Source organism: Brassica rapa, chromosome A03 (assembly GCF_000309985.2).
Source record: "Brassica rapa cultivar Chiifu-401-42 chromosome A03, CAAS_Brap_v3.01, whole genome shotgun sequence".
In the NCBI taxonomy this organism is placed as follows: Eukaryota; Viridiplantae; Streptophyta; class Magnoliopsida; order Brassicales; family Brassicaceae; genus Brassica; species Brassica rapa.
In genome coordinates, this window is record NC_024797.2 from 23,803,346 (window position 1) to 23,820,816 (window position 17,471).

Sequence of the window (17,471 nt, forward strand, 5' to 3'; positions counted from 1 at the left end):
AGTGGGCTTTAATGTATTACATATGATATTTGTCAAAAGTCAAAACATTTGTAAATATTAGATTCTGGTTAAAAAAATTTCCAAACCTTTTTTATGTGAACATGATACTTTTGTTAATTTAGTAGCTCTAAAATGAAAAATAAAGTAACAAGGAAGTTGGGTCAGATTTTGTTGATCGATCCATTGGGCCCACAGCATAGAGAGCAAAAGGGTATACCACATGGCACAAACCACATGCCCTGATAAGACCAACGAAAAGTAATTTACCAGAATACCCCTAATCTCACGGTTTTGTTCAGGCAAGTATTATGAAACCTCTTTCCCTCTTATATACAAGCATAATCCGCATATATATACAAGCATAATCCGCATATTTGCGGCCATGGATTTTTGGAGTAAAGGGCGACGTGTTTTTTTTTAATGACAATATTACCCCTACACACATTAGCTCGATACCTACGAGAGCTTTTCATCATTACGCGTGAGGCAAGAGTAATATTATCACTACAATCGATACAGTTCGAATTTACTACATACATCTCTCTCCTCTACTTTTGTTTTCTCCGCAACACAACACAACTCACCTCTTTCATCCAAATTCCTCCAAAATCAGAAATATGGTATTATAAAACTTCCGACTATCTCGTTCCGGTTTCAGTTTCAGACCCTCGTTATGGTGTCAGTATCACACCTCTCGTTGCCGTCTCAGTCCCCGACATCTCCTTTCCGTTCCCCTGTCTGATGAAGATTCACCAGCGTAATCATCGGTTCAATCTCGGCGATGAACCCCTCACCGACGAATCCACACTTATCAGAGTTTGTTAAATCTCGTTACACTCTCCGTTTTAACCGGCTAATCTTCTAAATATCTCGATGGAATCAATGTTGTTTTCTACCCTTTTTTGGTATATCCACTTTTTGAATGTTGTCCTAATTTTTATCTTATTAAAGCTAATCGTTTATCTAACCGGTTAATCGTATGCAATCTCTCGATGCAATTCATGTTGTTTCCACTCTTCATCTTATTAAAGCTTTAGTAACCGTCTAAGTTTACTCTCATGTACTTGTAACCGGATAAAGTAACATACCAGAAACAACCGTTTAAGCCTAGAGGACCTGGCACGCTTCAGCAACCGTCTAAGTATTTTTTCCATGGACTGTTAACCGGATAATGTAACAATTCAAGAACACTGTGTAAGTCTATTTTCATATAAGTTATTCTAATTTTTATCTTAATAAAGCTTTAGCAACCGTCTAAGTCTATGTCATGTACTTTTAACCGGATAATGTAGCAAATCAGAGACAATGTACGTTATTTAAACCGGTTAAACTTGAATGAACGGCTAAACTTGAATGACCGGCTAAAGTCTATATAGCCATCTAAGACGCTTATTAACTGCAACGTAACCGTCTAAGTTGTAGAACAAGAAATGCAGTTATCCGTCCTAGTGACACAAACAAGACAACTTTAACCGGATAAAGTAACATACCAGAAACAACCGTTTAAGCCTAGAGGACCTGGCACGCTTCAGCAACCGTCTAAGTATTTTTTCCATGGACTGTTAACCGGATAATGTAACAATTCAAGAACACTGTATAAGTCTATTTTCATATAAGTTGTTCTAATTTTTATCTTAATAAAGCTTTATCAACCGTCTAAGTCTATGTCATGTACTTTTAACCGGATAATGTAGCAAATCAGAGACAATGTACGTTATTTAAACCGGTTAAACTTGAATGAACAGCTAAACTTGAATGACCGGCTAAAGTCTATATAGCCATCTAAGACGCTTATTAACTGCAACGTAACCGTTTAAGTTGTAGAATAAGAAATGCAGTTATCCGTCCTAGTGACACAAACAAGACAAATCATAAAATAACTTGTTGCTAGACAAACACAAATATAAAAGGGGGAATGCTTTATTTATGATTACAATACGAACTCATAATCGGGCTATACCGATAGTCATACAAGGCTACTCTTACATAATCGGGCTATACCGATATAAACAGCGTTATATATGTATATATTTTCTAATGATTACATGCATGGAATGATTATAAATCGCTTCAGCTTCTTACGTGAAAGGAGAGGCGATAGGGGTAACGCTGTCTTTTCGCACCCAATACAACTGGGCCTTGCCCTTGGGTCTTCCGTTTTTCCATGGACGCAAATATTGCCATCTTACTAGAATTTCTATGCAAATCACTCTTTTTCTTTTTTAAAATTCTCTCAAGTTAAGCTTAAATACTCACAAAACTCTTCATCTTTATTACGGGGTGGATCCGTCAGTGGATATATGTTTATTTAACTGTGAAAGTCAGGTAACGGTAAACATGCAGAAACGTGATTTCTAAAGATGGATCATGGATATTTGTGTAATAAATAAGCAAGTTACTAAATGGTGCCAATAGAAAAAAAAAGGTGTTGTGCTTTTTTTTTTGTCAAGAAAACAAGAACATAAATGGTTTTGAATATGTCTGTATTGGTGGTATAAAACAACCACTACAGAGACTTACAGATGCAGCTGGCGACACATACTATATCACATGACCACAAATAAATTAGCAAATAAAGAACCAAACAGAATAAAGTAAACTATATAACTGTTGTTAGAAATTTTATTAAGTGAATGTAGACCCGATTTATCAAAAATCTTACTCCCTCTGTTCCTGTTCCTGAAAAAAAGATTTTATAGAGTATTCACGTATATTAAGAATATAATCAATGTTTACAATTAAATTAATTATTTATTTCATTATACATTTTCCAATAACCATCAACCAATAATATTTAATCAATTCAAATTTTTTCAATTAGTTTTTCTTAAAAGCATACAATTTATCAACATTAACTACTAAAAGTACCTTAAAATTTTAGAAAATCTACTCCCTCCGTTTTTTTATATAAGTCGTTTTAGAGAAATTTTTATGTTTCAAATTATATGACGTTTTCGGTTTTCTATGTAAAATTTATTAACACTTAATGTTATATGACCAATGATAATATATCTTCTATTTTATTATTGGTTGATTTGCGGTTAGGTAAATAATTAATGATGTCTTTGTTTAGAAAATATAAAAAATTAATGATTTCTTAATCTATGTACATAATTCTAAAACGACTTATATTAAAAAAACGGAGAGAGTATTATTTTGGAACAAAAAATAACTCTAGAAAATCTTACTTTTAAGAATAGTATCTGATTCAGAGATGAAATAACTATTCACTGAATTTTGTGTGAAATATATCAGTGTTTTCGGGTTTAGATATCTCACTTATCGAGATATTTGAATGTCCTCGATCTGATAGATATTTTTGATGTTTTAAGTATCTACCACACAGTACTAGATGTTCCAACAAAGAGATGATATACGTGACAAAGAATAAAGTTTACATTATTATTAAGGCTAGGCAGCCAGCAGCCTAGCATCACACTTGTGTCATAAAAATATGCAGTTTGAATTAAATAGTTTCTTTAAAACACGTTAAACAATGTCAAAAGATCTAAGATTCAAAGATCATGCAAAAGAATCATCTCAAGAAATCCAAATATCAAAAACAATGTAACATAGATCCAACCATATATTATATCGTCCAATCACCCTATGAACTGAAGAAGAAATCTAGAAACATAGCTTGTTGCTTGGGGTTTGCTTCTGTCTTACATCAAAAGTACATTGTTCTGATAAAGACCATCTAAAGATTCCAAAACCAGTAAAATGGTTTCTAGTTTAAAAAAAAATAATGATCTTGAAGAAAAGCCAAATCAACAAGATGCTTTAGTTTTTGTATCATCTCTGCAAACCTCAACTGTTTTATATGGCCGAGACAACGGCGACAACGTCGCTTTCTTGCGGCGGAGGAAGATTCAGATCTAACATACAGCGGCGGAGCTCCGGGACATGTCTCTTTTCCGGCTTCATCTCTTCCGCTTTGATAATGGGTTTCTTCAGCTTAACCTCCCTTGAATCTCTCGAGAGCATCATCAAACACATGGCTAAATCCTGCTCCGGAGAACCGTCGGAGACAGAGCTCGCCGGCTCTGGCGACTCGTTGGAGTTACTTTTACTCCTCTTCGTCTGCTTCTTTCCAGACTCGGACGAGTTCTCAAACACTCTCTTCTTACTCCTTGTCTTCTTCTTGTTCTTCTTAGAAACATCTGCTCTGCCCTGTTTACGAACCGGGTCCACTGACTCAGGTTCGGTCTCAGTCTCGCTGTTGTAAACGATGGACGACTCAGGATCCGGGTTAAAGACCCGGCAGCTCTTCCTCGGGTTCTCTCGCAACCCGTAGGCCAGAGTTTTACCGTCCGAGGAAGACGAAGAGGAATAAACCGAGTCACCGAGGAGCTTCTGCCGAGTGGGCGTGTGCGATGAGACCAAGTGGGACTTCATGTGACCACCAAGTGCTCTGCCATTACAGAAACTTTTGGAACAGAGCTTGCATTTGTGCTTCTGCATTTTCCAAAGAAAACAAGAACAGAACAGAGAAACCTTAAGAAGACTTTTAAGTTTCTTCTGTGTCCCAGTTTTTGCTTAAAGAGACTCTGATGTAGTAGAGAAGAGAGAGAGACAGAGACAGAGAAGTTAATAAGAGTAGGTAACAAGCATTCCTATCTTTTTCACAAACCCCCAAAACTAACAATTATGACTTTTTGGTCCATACGATAAAACTACTACTACTACTAATGATATATACGTAAAGATAACTCTTTTTAGTTAGTTTTAGTATAACATTTAAGAGAAACAATATACTATTTTTAATTCGACTGACAACGATAACCACCGAGCATTGTAGAATCTCGAATTAATCCGTGAAAAAATTCTGTATGTACTTACAAAAACAACTAAAAATGATTAATTGTTTATTAAAGAATGCAAAATTGTTTAAAAGATTGAAGAAAGGAGACAACAAAGCACAAAAAGAAAGTTGTTGCTTTGCCTTTTATTGACTAGACACTTCTCCAGTGCGTAGATGAGATTAGAAGCTTAATAAAGTATTTGCAAAAGCAAAAGACTATATATTAAAATCAAAACAAAGAGAAAACTTAAACCAAGTAGTATGTGTAAATTTTGTTGGTTAGGTTAGTTGAGGATTTTTTTTTTTGATAAAAAAAGGTTAGTTGAGGATTTGTAATGGCAGAATCGGTTGAAGCGTCGAGGTTGACATGATATAAACGGTTGTATTAGTTTACGTTGATTTTAATTGGGAGTTGAGGTTTAAATGCTGAAATGTCATTTCTGAAGGATTAAACATTTAAATAACTTGATAGTAGTGACCAATGAGTTTTAATATAGTTGGAACAATTCAAACGAAACGATCTAATAATCATCACATGTATATAATTGTAAATAGATTGATACCATCTAACATACGATGGTCGACACCAATGATGATTCGAGAGGTCCACGTTTGTTGAGTCATTCCACCTTAGTTTTTTTTTGTTAGCGACGTCCAATGTCATTAAATATTATTCGGTTTCTTGAGATTCTTTGCTTCTTGAACTATAAAAAGCAAAGAAAAACTTTAAACAAACTTGATTTTCCTGTGGGTCTTTTATTTTCTTTTCAGTTCCATGGTTTGAACCGTGGGAGGCCCTTCAAATGTAGGCGTCTCTAACCACTACATTACCATAGATGTATAACCTTTTGGTTTTATTATTCTTTCTTTCTAAAGGAAAATTAATATATTTCCAACTTTTCACTTGGAGAAATATATGGGTAAACAGATTTTGTAATATAGAAAATGAAATGTGAAACCTAGTCAAACTTTATTTCTGAATCTGTAAATATATATGTTTTCATTTGGAGAAATATATGTTTTCATTAGTTTATTGAGATGTTATTTTTTAATACCATGACATGTTTTGCATTCAATTCCAATTGGGTTTGAGATTTGAGAACTCCTAGCTGTCATGCCTTTGTTTCCAACAGAGAGGATTATACTCATTGCTCTGATTTCAAATGAAGAAAAAGACAAAAGAACTTTGTGAGGGTTCAAGTATGATTACTGCCTAAATATTTTGAATTCTCTAACCGGGATACGATTTTTGTTTATGACTGCAGTTTCAACAAATTTGACATATTCATATTGTAAATAATCTCTTTAAATTCTTCCATTTAAAGGAATGGTTCATGATCAGGACTATAAATCTATAAATTATTAATTTTATTACCATTTAGCAAAAAAATATTACCACTTGTTTCATGACATAGTTGTGGACCGTTTTAAGGATTATTGACTGTAGTCACAGTCCACGTTTTATTCCATACAAATTATTTGGATATGAACAGAATAGTAAATATGGCTTCTTTAAAATAAAACTTGTAAATATGGCTATTGAAAAGTAATAAAGAAGATCGTGTAATTAAAAATTGAAAAGGTGATCAATGAACATATGAATATCACATTACCAAGAATAGAAAAGGCAAATATTTGAATTTGAGTTGTTGTTGTAACTATAATAAAAAAGTTGAGCGTCGTCAAGAAATAAAAAATAAAAAGTTGAGTAAAGAAGAGGCTTACAAATGGAATCCATAGTGTTAACTACTTAGCTTTGCTTCGATCTCAATTTTCACTCTATCTATATACTACTCTCCTGACACAAAAAGAAACTGTGTTTAATAAAGATTAATTATTCTCATCCAAATTAATGTGTATTCGACTATAAGAAAAATAGTCACCCATATTTTAAGGGAACCGACAGGAACAACAAAACCCATAACTTTTTCTCTTAACAGTACAGCATGATCCAAGAAAAATGTTAACACCCCATATAACTATAAAATTCCCTTTTAATAATGTATCACTTTTATAGAAATTTCATTGCAACCCTTTAATATAATCAAACATTTTATTTATTTAAAAACTAGTATGTTGTAATAAAGTTTAGATCTAAAGAAAAGTTATGCAAAACAACTATCCAAACTGATGTCTTTCTAAACATAAAGAACTATTCCTTATATAAATTATGATAAAAGCATTCTCTTCTAATTATCCAAGCAGAGTTCTTTCATGACAATGCTCTCGTTTATTAGTGTCCATAAGGTGCATTCCCTAACGTAGAAGCAACCGAGTGCTTAAAATCCACAATGTATATGCGTCTGAACCCGTTGATGGAAAAGATTTGCTAAACTTACCTCTATAACGTGTATTAGGCTTGCTAATCTGCTTAAGAGCTTTAACCATTATGTTTCTATATGAAGGAGATCGTCAAGTACCATATACATTCGATAGGAAATCCTAAAACCTGTATGGTATCTTTTCTTGGTCTAACTATGTTGGTTTCACACACACATATATACTTCTTTAAAACTACACTAAAATAACATGAGCACTAAGAAAACAAGACTTTAACGCAAGAGAGGCTTCTCAAGATCAAACTCTGTTCTAAGCACACTTTCTTCTTCATCATCTTCATCACCTTCTCCACAATCTTCTTTCCCTTTAGCCCACAGAACAAAGTAGAGTCCTCCGAACATCAACCCCATTCCCGCAAAGCTAATTTCACAACACACAAACACAAGAAAGAAGATACACGACTTTGTCAAAATATTTTTCCAAAATATATCTTACTTTGATAAGGAGAAAATCTGCTAAAAAAAAATACCTTCCAAGGTTGAAACTCTCTTTCATGGTGAAAGCAGAGACAAGGACACATACCACAGTAGCAATTGGACTAAAGAGAGACACAATCACCGGTCCTTTCCTCTTAATCACCCATGCACTAAAACACATACCTCCTCCATTCACCAACCCTCCCTATAAACAAATTCTTATAACAATGTTTCAACACACTCAAATGTTGCACACACTTTAATAATATGATTATTGAGGATTATATGTACCAGCACTGCAAATCCCACAAGGTGGCCAAGACCGATTACTGATGCACTTCCCATTTCCATACTCCCCTTAAGAACATACTGCAAAGCTACCGTGGAGATCCCACCCATCAAAGTGACAATTGAAAACATTGATATCGCTGGAAACTCGACTAGTATGGATGCCTAATAAAACCGGATTAGCATCGACCTGTGAATGATATAAAATTTCTCTTGTGCTAAAAGGAGGCATGAGGATAAACCTGGAGGACAATACTAGACGACAAGCAGCATATGGAAAGGAGGAGACAGATGCAACCTAATATCTTCTCCTTGTCCAAAACGACATGGTCAGGGACAATAGGCAAAGCTTTGACCGAGCTCGATGTGGCTGTAGTACTGTGCATTAAGCTCATAATGAAAGCTCCCATCACACACAACACCGTGCCTCCCATCTTAACTCTACTGTACATACAACTTAGCTTCACTTTCTCCATCCTTAACAAATGTCAAATATTCAAAACCCATTAATTAATAAAACTAGTATTTATATAATTAACAGTATAAACGAACAGAAAAGCAAATGATTCTACCCAGCAGCCCAAGCAATGACGAAAATGAAAGCAGGAGCAAGATTAGGCATAGCTGTAGCCATTGATGCAGAGGTGTGTTTCATTCCTTCTAAGAATAACCACTGGAACAAAGTCACTCTGTTTCAAACACATAATCTCTCTTGATTAATTAACCACTTGTCTATTATCATAAATTCATAATTAAGAAAGTAAGCATCTAGTAATCAAAAAGCATGCAGAAATCAAAAGTACTATACCCGACAATAGAAACGTAAACCAGTTTTGTCTTCAACTTGAAACTTAGACTTGTAGGCCACAGTTTCCTGCATATACCCACCACCAAAAAAAAAAACATTAACAAAAATAAAAAGGAATAGAAAAAGTTTGGTTGAATCAATGAGTTATATGGTTTAAAACATAAGAAACAAAGGTACCTTTCAAGGAGAAAAGCAAGAGGGCTGATGAGAACAAACGATGCTAAGGTGCAGAAGATAACGATAAGAAGCGGGTCGACTCCAAGAGACATCAACTGACTCAGTAACACCGAGTTTCCGGCGTAGATCACCTGAGCTAAGACCAACCCTCCGATGATTCCAACTTCTTCTACCGTCCCTCTCTTCATCATTTCTCACCAGTCACAGCGAAACACACACAGAAATATTGAGAAAACAAACAGAAATATAACAGCTTAATCAGATTTGGCGGTGGAACACGAGGTTTCGACTTTTTTGGGGGAGAAACGAAAAAAAGCAGAGAGACACTTTAACTCTTTTGTATTCTTTTCGTTGTTAACTAAAATAAACGAAACGCTTTATTTCTGATATCTTTATTTTGTGGGAATGCGTTTGCTTGAAGTGTAATCTTTCGCTCTATTCTCACTTCTTCCCTTTTGAAGACATCTGTACATTCACTGCATTGGTTTTATGGATGGTCTCGCCATTATAGCTATCTAGGGAACTGCATATTTTTATTAACTCAAAGACTCCTAAGTTTTAACTATACTTATTTTAGACAAGAGTCCTCAAATTTTGGTGTAATGAGTTGCATATTTTTGGCTAATATGTGAAATATAACGGTATGTGAAATACAACATTCGAAAATCAAAATCCAGTTGATGTTAGCTTAATCTGTTCAGAAATATTTATATTCTGGGGAGTTTATATGGCCTTTTTGTTTTGGAAAAATGAATCATATGTCATTTAAATTCATCTCATAGTAAATGCAATTATCTATTTTTCTCGTTATTGCTTGTGACACAACACACACAAAATGGCCAAGTCTATAACGAGAAAAATGCTATTTCCCACCGAAACAAATTCCATGATCAAGTAACATACGTTAACTATGTCTATAACGAATTGGTTTATATATTAAAAAATGATTTGCCTATTAAATATTTGTAAATGAAAATGTGCAAAAACACTTGTGGTGAAGCGTAAAAGAAAAAATAAGAAAGAAAAACGGAGGACTGGAAGGCCTACACGTCACATTATGTGGGATCCTACATCACTTCCTTTTCCAACGACTTGTGAAGCGCGTCACCGTCGGTATTTTGTCCCCCTCCCTCTGCCTCTTTTTTCTCTCATCAAAATGACAAAATCAAATGCGATCAACTAATTTATGATTAAAATACTATAGTTCCCTAAACTAATATCAGTTCAATAAATTTAACCTTAAATTTTTTTTTTCAAATTACCATTCTTAACTAATTAATTTTTTTTTAATTCAATATTTTATTTTGAATATTAATTTTTATAACCAAAAACACTAGTTATTAGGAACAGAGTTATAATCGCAGCGAAAAAGCCAAAAAGCTTACTATTCATATAAATAGTAATCCTTTTCCAAAAACAGATAATTACTATAGAGAAAAACAAACTGGCACATAGATTATTATACCATGTAAGTAAATAATTTGAAAAAATACCATATAAGTCTCGAAAGGGAGGACTTGTGCTCATATTAGAGTTTGTCAGAAGATCACACGTTAAGATTATCTTCAATGGCTTACTCTATTTTTTATTCTAATGGTATTCTATTTTAGAGTAGAAAATAGAATGATGAAAAAAAAAAAATAAACAAATAGAGTGGGGTTGGAGATGCTCTAAAAACCTTCTCGAGCTTACTTTGTGACTAACTTTCTTGTTGATTAACTAGTTAATCAATACGAAAGCTTCGTAAACCATCCTGATCTTAACTTTGATAATTTTGCTCACGGTGATCAGGTTTTAGGGTTTTGTTGGATGATGGACAGAGTTAGTCCTTTACCTGACTATTTGCCTTGAAGAATATACTTTCATATCTTCCGACAAACGAAGTCCGGATCACAAGTGTTTTGTCGAAATGTTGGCGTTCTCTTTGGATGCTTCTGCCAAAACTTGAGTACTGTTGTGGCAATTTCAACACCGAGACATACGAAAACTTTTCCCACTTCGTTAACAAATCTCTTTTACTACATAAGGCACCAGTTCTTGAAAGTTTGCACCTGAGTCTTAAAATATTGTATCGTGCTTGAGCAGTTCTAGCTTTGAGATTGCATCAAACCGTAGTCTGCCTGAGCTAAATGTGGTTTATGGGTTTTTGTTGAGCTTACCAAGAAGAACGTGTGAAACACTAGTGGTCATGCATGTCTCATATGTTTTCCTCAATGTCACTTTAGTTCCAGACTCCTTTAAGGTGCTCAAAACTCTGCATCTTCTATATATGCAGTACAAAGGCAATGATAATGAATCCTTTACAAGACTTTTATCCAAATGTCCTGTCCTTGAAGATTTGCTAATAGAGTACCATGATGCTACACAAACTTTTACTGTGGAGGTGCCTTCCTTACAAAGCTTATCCGTTATATATGCAGTACAAAGGCAATGATAATGAATCCTTTACAAGACTTTTATCCAAATGTCCTGTCCTTGAAGATTTGCTAATAGAGTACCATGATGCTACACAAACTTTTACTGTGGAGGTGCCTTCCTTACAAAGCTTATCCGTTATATGTTCACCAAGCCAATATTTTTGCTTGAATACTCCGCCTTTGAAGCACTTGAAGATGGAAGCGTGTTTGATGAAATTGTGCAACATTCAAAAGATGCCTCACATTGTAACAGCTGATCTTAAGCTCTTAATACAAACCGATCTGCTGGACCTTTCGGGGTCTCTCACATCTGTTAAACAGCTCTCTTATGCTTGATTGCTCCAAAAGGACATGTACCACAATTTTTTTTATATTTTGTCATTTTTATCCCGCAGATATATGCTATATATGATTGGACATGGCAGGTTCCGCACAAACCAACTGAGATCTTTAACCAGCTTCATCATCTAAGTTTTTGGACATGTTATCGAGATTGGCCGAGTTATCTCAAGTGGATTCTTCCCCTAAGCTACAAACTCTCAAACTCTACCATCATGTAATCAAAAAATTCTATTAAATACAGTTTCCGGATCATGATATTTAACGTAACGACAAAACCAAATTAGCCTTCTTTTACATGTTGTTCTTAGGATCATTCGAGACTCCCCATGATGCGTCTCATCGACACAAAAGTAAACATACCTGAATGTTCACTGCCCCAACTCAAAACGTTCGAGTGGCGAGGATACGAAGAACCACCTGAAAATAGGAAACTAGCGTCTTACATCTTAACAAACGCAAGCGGCTTGAAATGGGCATTAATCTCTTCAGGCTTATACATGCGGATAAGAAGAAAGAATGGATTCTCAAGGACCTTATGCGTACGTAAAGAGTTTCCACTACTCTCTAGCAATTCAAATACTCGCTGTCACGTTTCGTTTTACTAAACTCCTCAATTTCGTTAAGGTTCTTATTTTGTTTTCTTCTTTGCTTAACCTTTTGATCCTAGAAACATTGAGTTGTGCTCTACGTCTTCACACTGATCTTTGTATCTGGTATCTTCTCACCTTCTCTATATATTTTTGCTTGTGTGCAGCTTCAGTTTGTCTTTTGTATCTTGTATTTGCTTCACATTTTATTCACAAAGTCATAATCTCAACTTCTCACCAAACAACTTCCATTCTCAACAAACATTTTATTCACCAAACAAGTTCCATTCTCACCTTCTATCATTCTCATCAAACTTTTTATTCACCAAAGTCAAAATCCATTTTCACCTTCTACCATTCTTATCAAACATTTTAATAATTTTTTTAAAAAACTCTTAATTAAGAGATTTGCATTGGAGCACATAAATGTTCGGATCTCTTAACAGAGTCTCTTAACGGAGTCTCTTAACACACATTTATTACTTAAAAGTATTAAAAAATAATTAAGAGACCCTACATGGGTATTTGAGATAATGATACTCTTAAGGAGCTCAGGCTTGACCCTGCGGCTCTAAAAATTATGCCGTTGTTTTGCAAAAAAAAAAGAAAACGATCAATCTGCCTTTTTGGTTGATCAAGTTTTTAATTAATTAGATTTATAATTCTAATTTCTTTTTTTTTTCTTTATATTTTTTCCCGAAATCACTTAGCTAAAAGAAAATAACCTTGAGAATATAATGTGATTCTGATCCATGCTTTCAAAAAAAAGAATCACGAAATTATTCTCTTTATAATTTTAATTTAATGAAAGAGAAATATGTTTTTTTTAATTTCTATATATATATATGTAGACCAGATTTATTTTTATACCTTTCTGGCAGTAAATATATTTAGTTTTGTTTGAGTTAAAACTGTTAGATTTTAAAAATGTAGTAGGCACAATTTGTTAAATTCTTATAACTTATATGATTGTGATTCATAGGAGCAATTTTACAAAGAGTTCTCACAAGAGTTTTCAAAATATTATAAACAATAAATAAAATTTAATAAGAATGTTTTAAGATCATAGTTTTCATAATGAAAATCTTTGAGATATAGTCCTCATGATTTTAAAATACTTCTAATAAAATATAAATAGAGTTATATATATATACTTAAACTTTAAAATTGAAAACCTCTACTATAATTACTCTTATGTACTTCCCAACTAGTCAACAATTAAGTTTATTTATTTTCTAAAAATATATCACAATATACATAATCTTACGAATATTATATATATATATCTAGTACAACAAAACGAAACAAAAGAAATTACTATTCTAATTTTTTTTTTGCTATTCTAGTTTAGTTTATTAAAAGCTGAAAAGGTAAATATATATGTTTGAAAATTAAAAAGCACATGTTTAATTGAGATTATAACCTAATATTATTTAAAATTAAATTTTATTTCAAATTTATAAATTACAAAACAACTAAACTTTATAAATAAAAGCAAAAAAACTATCAATTTTGTAATTTAATTATTCTATAATACTCCATGCGGGTAGTGAAGTGATAAAAACGCATATAAGGCTTTGATTGGTGACATGAGTTACCATTGATTAAATTTGAGTTAGGGGTGTAACTCAAAAATGTTACCATTCATGAGTTACTTTTATTTTTTTGAGTTAGTATTTGAGTTACAATGTATTATATATGAGTTACAATTTTGAGTTAACCCTTTGAAAAAATTGATAACTCAAGTCTTAACTCAACATCAAACAAAATGCCATGTATTAGAAGTTGAATTAGTTTTTTTCTTGGTTTTAAGTCAGTTATCATACGGTTACTTTTTGAACTTTAACATTTAAAAAAAAAATGCATTCATAGTTGTCTCACGTGAACATTTATTTTATATAGATGTTTACTAGTTAGTCCATTTATAAACTATTAGTTCTATTTAAACTATCTAAGATTATTTCTATAATTTAATTGCTAAATCTATTTGGTAACTAAAGGTTTTTTACATACATTAAATTATATGTAAATGTTGTCCCAAGAAAAAAGTTGTCAAAAAAAAATTTATATGTAAATATATATATGTACATTTTGGTAGAAGATTTACATAATTATATTACTTTATTTCATTAATTTTAGTTTAATTTAATTTACTTAGTTTAATATATTTTAAATTTAATCAATTTTATAATAAATTTAATTATTATTTATAATTTTTTTGTTAACATGTTAAGTTATTATTGTTAAATGTTATTATTACTGATATTTATATTTTATATATATATGTATATATATACTGCAATTTATACATCAAAAACGTTACTAATCAATAAGTATAAAAAATTATAACTCATATTTTTTCTGCGAATTCATAACATAAATCTATCGTTTCTACTGCAATTTACATCAAGTTATAACTTTTATTGTAAATCAACTTTAAATCAACATGTCACCAATCCGAGCCTAAATATGCATTCATCAGCAACTCACTCTCACGCTCTCAATTTCAAGAGTCCTCTAAGATTGGCTCTCTCCCGAGTCCCGATTAACGAGATTATATCGTTATCTTGTTTTTTCTTACCAAGACTTTGGTATATGATTTTTCTTTTCTAATAAAAAGTCTTTGGATTGTTTGTGGTTTTAAAAATAGCTTTTTGATAATTGGTTTATGGTTTAAAATTTCTGAAGTAGATTTTAGATTTTAAAAACTTTAGTGATAAAATTTTTTCTTTCAGTTTTATCAATAATTATTTTGTAAATGTTTATATTTTAACTTCTATTTTGAATTATTATCCCTTAAAAATTACTAAAATAAATTGATATTGTTCTTGATATATTTCCTCTAATTTAGGGACTATTAGGACACATATATTTTGTGCATACCTGCCTAAATCTATAAGAAAATTTTCTGGAGCATATATTTTTTTTTCTTTCTCTAAATCTATATGTATATTCAACTCAACATTCAACAGATTGATTGAAAATTACTAATATTTACTTGGAACAAAAATATATAAAGTCATGATCAACCTTCACCGATGAAGCGGTGTGTGATTAGAAGTGGACCACAACATCTTCATCTTTCAATTTATGCGATAATGAAGTACACAAACTCAAAGTATTTAGTAAATCAAAGAATAATAATCCATTAGAGAAAGCCGCCACAATGGCAAATGGAAAATAACCAAAATATCACTTTCCTCACTAGTCATTATTTTTTTTATTTTTCTATAAACCTATAGGAACAGAATCAAAACAACCAACAGAGCATAACCGGTAACATTCCCCGACAAGAATCTCTCTGATACGCCGCCGTTTCGAAGAGAATCTTTCAGCTCCGCCAGTGAATCCAACCGTAACTCCGGATTCGGCCCATATAGCCTGAGTACACCTGCCACGTCATCAACCGTAAGGTCAACCTTCTTGGTCCTTGGCGGGAGAGTCGGATACATAACCGCTGACGCACGCGAGCTGTGTCCTAACCCCAGCAAGTGACCAATCTCGTGAGTCGCCACAGACTCCAAGTCAACTGCAACCTTTGATCCGAAGTCGTCGTTGACGACCCACGTCTCCGCCGCGTCGAAGTGGACCCGTCCGTTCTTCGGCGCGAAGGCGTGTGCTAAAGTCCCGAGGACTCCGTCAAACGGCTTCCCGTCACCGTGATCGCCGGCGAAAAACCCGATCTTTAAATTCGCCGTCGTGTAATCATCGACCTCCTTGAAACTCACCGGAATCACGCTCGCCCACCGGCCGAACGCTCGTCGGAAAACCATTTTGACGTTGTCGGACGTCGGGTAATCGAGTTTGTGTGTTTCCGAGAAGGCGTACGTTAGCGTGTCGCGGTTCCACTTCGGCTTACCGCCGAAGTACGTGTAACGCGCCGTCACGTGCATGCCGTTGTTGATCATGTGTGTATCGCTAACGCCACATCGCGGTGACGACATGAGGGTGACGGTACTCGTGTCGAGTCTCCCGGTTATCGGTAAACCGAGATTCTGTTGGTACAGAGAGATTGCTGATTCGAGACGGCCATCGAACACGTCGGAGAAGTTCTTTGAGCTACCACTACCGTCGTCTTTGACGTAGCCGAAACGGTGGAGGTATCTTTTGAGCTCGGATACGCCGCTGACGTGGCTGCCTAGTTGGACGTCTACAAGACGTGAGAAATCATGCCGCGTGGCGTTGCTGACTTTTATTGTTTGAGTTGCTTTTGTTGTATATTCATCTGGGAGGTTTCTGGCGGAGAGCCGGCGAGGGAAACAGAATAAGATAACGGAGATTATTAAGACAAAACAGAGAGCTCTGTTTCTATGGGTTAAATTCAGAGTCATGGCAAAAAAAGATTCTGAAAGTTCTGATTTTAAATAAGACGTTCCGTGGAGGTAGGATCGATCGAGAAGAAAAGTGAAAGAGGGATAGAAAAAGTAGAAATAGTTATATAGATTCTGACGTGAGGATTACCTTTAAACCCAAAATGAATCTGGAAGTTGGACTATGACTTGGAAGTTGCTTCGGTTGGGTCAACTGAATCATGTCCGGTCTAGGAATACAATGTGAAGGTCCTTGTCCTAATAGAACTAACTTTTTTTTGGGCACGAATCCTAATAGAACAACTAATAACCCATATAAATCCTGCCACAGATTAACTTTAATTAGATGGGCATGCATGCTTTTATTTATGACAACCATATTGTATTTACCTATCATCTATCTTATTAAAACTCAAGTACAAAATTGGAGTGTTTGGAGACTTGAATAGGACTTTTAAAAATTTGGAGTGTTTGGAAACATGGATTGCAGTCTTTAAAAAAAAAATATTTTTGTTTGAAAACAAGGATAGTAGTATTAAGAAAAAAAGTAATGGGCTTATGTTTTTTTAAAAAATTGAAAGTTATCTAGGCCACTTTTAAAATATACCAAAATGGGTCAATCTAATTCCCTAAAAAAAAATTTTCTAATCTAACCATAAAACAAAATTTAAACTTTATATACATATTTCAAATCAAAATAATAATTCAAATTTGATTTATATCAAAAATTGATTCAAAAATATACATATATTCAAAAATGGATTTTTACTAAACTATTTTTCAATAACCATTATAAAAAAATATTGTCAATATATATAAGAAAAATATAATACAAAGCCCAATTTGAAATACCAACTCAAATTATGGTTTTCATATTTCATATTAAGTTTTAAAAATATAATATATGTAATTATTTATATGATGGTATGTATAAAATACTATTAATTATATGATTACTTATATGATGGTACATATAAAATAC

The 17,471-nt window shown here is 33.4% G+C and overlaps 3 protein-coding genes across 5 annotated transcripts; all 3 read right to left on the reverse strand.

The window, feature by feature from the left end:
• Window positions 1-1,906: 1,906 nt before the first annotated feature.
• On the reverse strand, window positions 1,907-4,992 carry LOC103860874 (zinc finger protein ZAT1-like). The gene is made up of 2 exons (XM_009138550.3): window positions 3,189-4,992; window positions 1,907-2,661 (listed from the first exon to the last, which is right to left on the reverse strand). Exon 1 carries the CDS (start codon window positions 4,462-4,464, stop codon window positions 3,820-3,822), a length of 645 nt encoding a protein of 214 aa, XP_009136798.1. The 5' UTR covers window positions 4,465-4,992; the 3' UTR covers window positions 1,907-2,661; window positions 3,189-3,819.
• Window positions 4,993-7,170: 2,178 nt separating this feature from the next.
• On the reverse strand, window positions 7,171-10,341 carry LOC103860875 (WAT1-related protein At4g16620). Of its 3 annotated transcripts, XM_009138551.3 has the most exons (7): window positions 8,834-10,333; window positions 8,657-8,722; window positions 8,421-8,537; window positions 8,091-8,325; window positions 7,852-8,013; window positions 7,614-7,765; window positions 7,171-7,504 (listed from the first exon to the last, which is right to left on the reverse strand). In XM_009138551.3, the coding sequence occupies exons 1-7, from the start codon at window positions 9,022-9,024 to the stop codon at window positions 7,357-7,359; spliced, it is 1,071 nt and encodes a 356-aa protein (XP_009136799.1). In that variant the 5' UTR covers window positions 9,025-10,333; the 3' UTR covers window positions 7,171-7,356. The 3 variants fall into 3 exon arrangements, with proteins under 3 accessions (XP_009136799.1, XP_033144781.1, XP_033144780.1); XM_033288890.1 differs by having other exon boundaries at window positions 7,614-7,761; window positions 7,899-8,013; window positions 8,657-10,341; XM_033288889.1 differs by having other exon boundaries at window positions 8,657-10,334.
• A 1,074-nt stretch (window positions 10,342-11,415) lies between these two features.
• LOC103860876 (metalloendoproteinase 1-MMP) lies at window positions 11,416-16,986 on the reverse strand. The gene has a single exon (XM_033288897.1). It carries the CDS (start codon window positions 16,508-16,510, stop codon window positions 15,416-15,418), a length of 1,095 nt encoding a protein of 364 aa, XP_033144788.1. The 5' UTR covers window positions 16,511-16,986; the 3' UTR covers window positions 11,416-15,415.
• Window positions 16,987-17,471: the final 485 nt, after the last annotated feature.